Raw genomic sequence first — 6,000 nt, 5'->3', positions numbered from 1 at the left:
GGCGCCACCCGAGGTTCGAGTCCCCAGCTGGAAGCCGGGGCTAACCCTCTCACGCCTCCGCAAAAAGCGCTTCATGAGAGCGTTAACTATTCTTCCATCTGAAAACCTTCGGGGAAGGAGTGGAAAACGACGCCGGGAGGGAGCCGGTCTCAAGAGTCAATGAACCCAACCCCGTGGGCCAAACCCTCAGGGAGAGGGAGGGGGGAAGAGGACGAAGTAGCCATTCGCTACTCCGGCTGCGGGAAGAACGTGAGGCTGGAAACATCGCGAGATCTGGAGTCGGGATCTCGCTGCGTTGCCTAGCGACTGGGAGGACGCTCGCGGGCCCCCCAGCTAACCCCCGCTGTAGGCTTAAATCTCCTACCATGGGGGAAGAAGGCGGCGGCCGCAGCTGTGGGACCACTAGGGAGCTGCAGAAGCTGAAGCAGCAGGCGATGGAGTACTACCGGGAGAACGACGTTCCGCGCAGGCTGGAAGAGCTGCTCAACTCCACCTTCTACCTCCAGCCTGCCGATGTCTACGGGCACCTGGTAGGGACCTGGGACAAGAACCCTCTCCTCTCCAGCCCCTCTCCCCACGCCCCGCGCTGCGGCAACGCCGTGCGCCTGCGCCACAGAGTCGCGCACGCGCGCCGCCGCCGCGGGGTCGGGGGCTGTAGTTGCGCGGAGCCGCGACCCTGAAGGGAAGAAGCAGGGCGGAAGTTTGGGTGAAGGAATCTCGAGAAAGTGGTGGACTGGAAGCTGCTAGAGGAATGAGGACTCTAGGCGACAGCTCAGGACCTGGCAGGCGTCCTCGCTACCTCTGGGCGGGCCTGCCACGGTTGCCAGTTGACTTTTTAATCACAGACCTTAATACCTCGTAGCCAACCTTCAGCGGCCTCCTTTTGACCGCGGGACGAACACCTCGGTATTCGCTACAGCTTAGCCTCAGCCTACCCCGGGGCCTCATACTCAGCAGGCTCCCAGCGTTGCCAAGTTTCAGTTGATTTCAAATGTCCGCTCCTTGACTTGTGCGCCCTTCCCGTCCTGGATGCCCGTCCCACCTGACCAGCTCGCACCTAGACTTAAAATTTAGATCAGAGTCTTGCCCACTTTGCCCAGGACTAATCGTCCTTCAGCGTCCTTGTAGCGTCCCCTGCATGTACTGAAATCCTCCCTGGGCAGCTTGTGAGCTCCTGTGGAGAGCGGCGGCCTTTTCATATACCCCTCCTAAGCCCTGTGACCAGCGCACCATCTGGCACACATCTTAGCCTTAAGCAGTGGGCAGTTGAAACAAAGGCAAGCGTTTTCTCACTTCCAGATCCATAAGTACTAACCAACACCCACCTTCTGGAAGGCATCATGGTTGGGACTGGTAGGAATTTGCACTATGGTGAGGCAATATGCCAACACCAAGCAGAGTATTTAAATGCTGTGAAGAAGCATGATGTGTTTACAGGGTTCAAAACCACATCTTGTAGATGCAGTTAATATAGGGGATGTTCTACGAATGTTTATTTTTCTCGGTCCTGGCCTATACATCAAACTGGGGGAGGGGCAAGGGGGGAGGTGTTTATCGATGCACCTTGTGCTATGTGCTTTATGTGATATCACTTCATCCTTAGGACCACGGTGAGGTAAACATTATGATTCCTGTTTTACAAATAAAGAACTGTGGCCCAGTGAATTTAAATGATTTTCCCAAGGGACACAGTGAATGACAGTGAGAAATCAAACCCAGTCTGTTTCCCTAGTACCTAGTAGAGTGCGTAGTACATAGTGGACAGTCAAGAACTATTTGTGGGATGAATGAGTGAATGCAGCTCCCAATTCCATTATCTTTCCACTGTCTCTTGCTAGAGGAATTCTTGAAAGTTAACGACTTCCTCATTTTACAAAGACACCAAGCCCTTGTCTCACCTCTACTTAGTGCAAAAGGTAAGACTGGAAACTTGGACTCTTGTCCCCAGTGGAATGCTCTTCCCAGCCTATTAGGTAGCCAGGTCTTTGGTTTGCACAGCTCTCTGCGAGTTTATACTTCAGTTAGGGACAAAAGCCACCGATACATAAGAGAACTGGAGTAACAGGGTGATATAGGATTGTGTGCTAGACTGAGGAATAGATGACTGTGTGCCTGTTATAGGAATTCAGGGGTGGGGAAGATCCCTGTGGGCTGTAGCATCTGAGAGTTTTGGCTTGGGCTTTGAAGGATGTTCAGGAATTGGATTGGCATAAAGGCAACCTCCTTTTTGTCTTCCCAGGCCCTGCCCTGGTTTGGGCCATCCTTATTCTCACCTAGTCTCCCCCTCTATCAAGTCCATCCCCAACAGTGCTGCCAGAGCAATGTTCCTAATCCCAAATCTGACCATCATTCTTTTGCTCAGAAACTTCCTGTGGTTCCCCCTTGCATGCTGAGTAAGATCAAACACGTTACAGTGTGTGACTCACAGTACTCGCCCGGCTACCTCGGTAACAGGCTCAACTCCCCTGCCCCCCCACCACCACCGCTTCTCCGCACAGGCGCACTGACTTCCCCCTACAGCGTGAAGTTTCCCAATTTCCTCCCCTTCACTTATCCTATTCCCTCTACCTGAAGTTCCTGCCCTCAGTTTCTCCCTCTTGTCTGCCTGTTGAAATACTACACAACCTCCGGTGTCCAGCTCAAATGCCATTTCTTCTATGCTTCTCTTACATATCAGAGGAATTCAGGGATGGGAAAGATCCCTGTGGGCAACAGCAATATTACTATTGCATAAAACTTATAATTGAGAGTTTGAGAATTTAACGACGTAGTGTATACAAATGTGCCCAAGGTTTGTGTCTGACATTTATGAATTTATACAAGATTTAATTTATGGAATCCTAAATATGCCAGGCATTGTGGTATGTGATACAGTGATAAACAAGACAAAGTCACTCCTTCAAGGTACATCCTAAGCATTTTTTAAAAGTTAGTTCCATTCTCCTCCTAACACAATATGCGGTACATTGTAGGTGCTCATTGCTTGTTGAACTGAACTCACAAAGTATAAGTTAGATCGTATTTTTCTTCTCCCGATTCTATCTGACTTCATTTAGGTACTTACTCTGTAATATACAAACCATCATCCTTCAAATGCATGGACAGCGTGAAAGTTGGCTTTGGCTTTAGTTCTGCCGCCGCCTTGGTGCTGGCGCACTGCTGATGGGCATGAATGACCTGTTATGTAGGTTGAGGTCACTGGATTTTCAAGTGAAAGATAAGAGGCCTGGTCTGCTAAATGCAAATGAAGAGTGAATACTGTCTGGTGATAAAGGGGGTGAGGAGGGTGGGCCTTCACTCGCCCCTCTTCCTTCTCTCCCAGCTTCCGCCCCTCTGCGTAGGGACACCGTACTGAATCCTTTTACTCAGGCTCCTTGAGTGGACTTTCTCCCTCAGCTTCATTCTCTTTCTTCCGTCTCTTTCTTGGATCACTTCCAAATGACTTCTGCTCTTCCACATCAATGAAACTGCTGTTACTGAGGTTCCAACAATCCTCTCTGAACATGTAGTTCTACGCATGATCTGATGGTAAGTGAAATACAGCCTCTGCATAAGTCTTCACCATTAAAATATCCGGTGCCTTGTCGGGAGGAATGAAAATAGACTCACTTAAGGTTTTTTAGGTTTGAATGCATCACAGTATTCTAGAGACCAACTGACTTCGGTATTTGGACAGAAGGATAGGTTAGGGCCCACTAAAGAGTGACACGAGACCTTTAAATAAAGACATGTTTGCGAGTTTCTGCTGAGAGTTCAAAAAGCAAACTGCCCCACGTACCAGAGGCTAAATCCAAATCTCTGAACGTTCCCGCAGAGCTGCTAGACTAATCCCAGAACGAGGAGGGCATTCAAGGAGAGGTTTAGTAGAAACTAGAGTAAATGTGAATGACCTTTTAAAGATAAATTAGATGTGGTATTGTGATTTTTGTGTTTTTTTTGTGTGTGTGTTGAAGGCAAACTGCTTTTCTAAACTTGCAAAGCCTCCCACCATATGCAAAGTCGTGGGGAAAAATGTGCTGGATGGACTGGGGCTTCCAACACTACAAGTGGAAATATTCTGCACCATTCAAAATTTTCCCAAGGTAGGAGGCAGCTTAAATGTGTTCTTCACTATGTCCTGGCTCCACTGCATTTACGAGCATGTATTGTCTAAATTATGGAAAATTAACGTTTTGAAATTCAGTATGTGTGAAATACACGCACCATTTGTAGGTAATTATGAAAACAAAGCATGAATCATACAGTCTTCCATGATGGTTTATTAGGTTATGTGGACTACTGGTACAGACATGACTCGCTAACCTGAAGATGATCCAAGATGGAGAAAGGAAATGGGGCAAAAATAGTTTTAAAAACTCTGACATTATTAATGTCATGAGTTCTATAAATCTGCAGATAGGGTTATAGATTCATGTACTTATATATAGATTTACAGATCTATAGACCGATCTACAGAAAGAAAATTTCATTTTCATAAATGAAAATAATTATGATTAAATTTGTCTCCTTTTCGCTATTTTTTAGAGAGGTAGTGATAAAAATGAAGTTCAATGTAGGGTTTTTAGAAGGGTATTTTAACAAGTTAATAATTTTAAACGTTCCTTCAAGTTGGGTTCCATCGTGTTTCAGTAGCTATAAAAATATCTCAAAGAAAATTATAGATTCTCATTTTCTCTTTGAAATTGGTGATAAAATATCATGTACCTTAAAAGCTAGATACATTCAATTTCCTATTTCCTGTGAAAGGTAGGGAAAATGTAGAACACGTTTATATTGTTTTCAGAATATATGTTCTGTGGTGATCTCAACTCACTTCGACGTCCATGAGAACGCTTTACCCGAGCTAGCTGAAGCAGAGGAATTAGAAAGGTCAGATGCCGTCAGCACTGCGGTGCGGTGGGTCAACGAAACCATCACCGAGGAGCTTCAGGGCTTAGCTCCTTCCAACCAGGCTGAGGTGGATCAGGTGCTCAGGTAAATTTTGCACTTTGAAATGTAAGTGTCCGGTATAACTATGTACCTCTTCTCTTTCCATTTCACCTGCCAATGAAATGGGTCTGTCATATCTATAGGGTACGATCAGGAAGTCAATTAAGAAGCATATGCTAAAGCAGCAAAATTTAGCATAAAATGTCGTTTTTCTTCTGAAAACCCTGTTATTAAAATTTTACTTTGTAAGGCTACATAAGGCCTTTTGGCCTCTTTTATGCATAGAGCTTTCCTAGGATTCAGTGAAAAGTTTCTCAGGAAAAGGATTAAGAATCCGGACGTCCTCCTTTCCCCCTCCCCACCTCCTCACATGCCCCCCTCGTCCATGAGCCTCTCTTATCCTTTTATATAGCCCAGTGGGCGATGCTTATGTTCTGACCTCCAGACACAACCAAGTCTTCCAGGTTTTGCCCATAGGTTGACTCTAAAATGTGAAAACCAAGGAACTGTTTACTAGGGCTATGTGAGCACTGTTCAGTGCCTAACCAAGTGTGGCTTAGTTACTTTTCCTTTTGTGTGGGTCCAACGCCACAACCCTCTTGGCCAAAGAAGGTCAACTGGATTCTCTTTCTCTAAGCTTCAACACTTGCTTAATTGTGCATAACTTCACATTTTAGTTTGCCTCAGAGTTGGATCATGACCTTATAAAAAACTTGTTTGAATAGTTTTTGGTTGCCTTACAGTTTTTGAATGCTATTCCACTTAGTCCTTTGTGTGTGTGTGTGTTATTTGCTATTTTTTTTTAGGTAATCTTTTTTTTTAATTTTTTAATTTTATTTTTTTATATAGCAGGTTCTTATTAGTTATCTGTTTTATACATATTAATGTATACATGTCAATCCCAATCTCCCAATTCATCACACCACCCGCCCCACTACTTTCCCCCCTTGGTGTTCCATACATTTGTTCTCTACATCTGTGTCTCTATTTCTGCCCTGCAAACCGGTTCATCTGTACCATTTTTCCAGGGTGTTATTTGCTATTAACACATCCTTCTTTTTTCCCAAGCTC

General features: G+C 45.5%; 1 protein-coding gene across 3 annotated transcripts in view; it reads left to right on the top strand.

Moving 5' to 3' along the window:
* Positions 1–220: 220 nt before the first annotated feature.
* The window catches only part of ENO4 (enolase 4), a 28,358-nt gene continuing 22,578 nt past the window's right edge, over positions 221–6,000 (top strand). For all 3 annotated transcript variants that reach the window (XM_079899232.1, XM_079899233.1, XM_079899231.1), the window contains exons 1-3: positions 221–530; positions 3,954–4,082; positions 4,784–4,974. In XM_079899232.1, coding sequence (XP_079755358.1) covers positions 366–530; positions 3,954–4,082; positions 4,784–4,974 — 485 coding nt within the window. In that variant the 5' untranslated portion in view covers positions 221–365. The remainder of the gene's footprint in view (positions 531–3,953; positions 4,083–4,783; positions 4,975–6,000) is intronic.

This window comes from Stenella coeruleoalba (assembly GCF_951394435.1).
Source record: "Stenella coeruleoalba genome assembly, chromosome: 16".
NCBI classification, from domain to species: Eukaryota; Metazoa; Chordata; class Mammalia; order Artiodactyla; family Delphinidae; genus Stenella; species Stenella coeruleoalba.
Note: the sequence above shows the minus strand (reverse complement) of the source record. Positions and strands in the feature narration are given on the sequence as shown.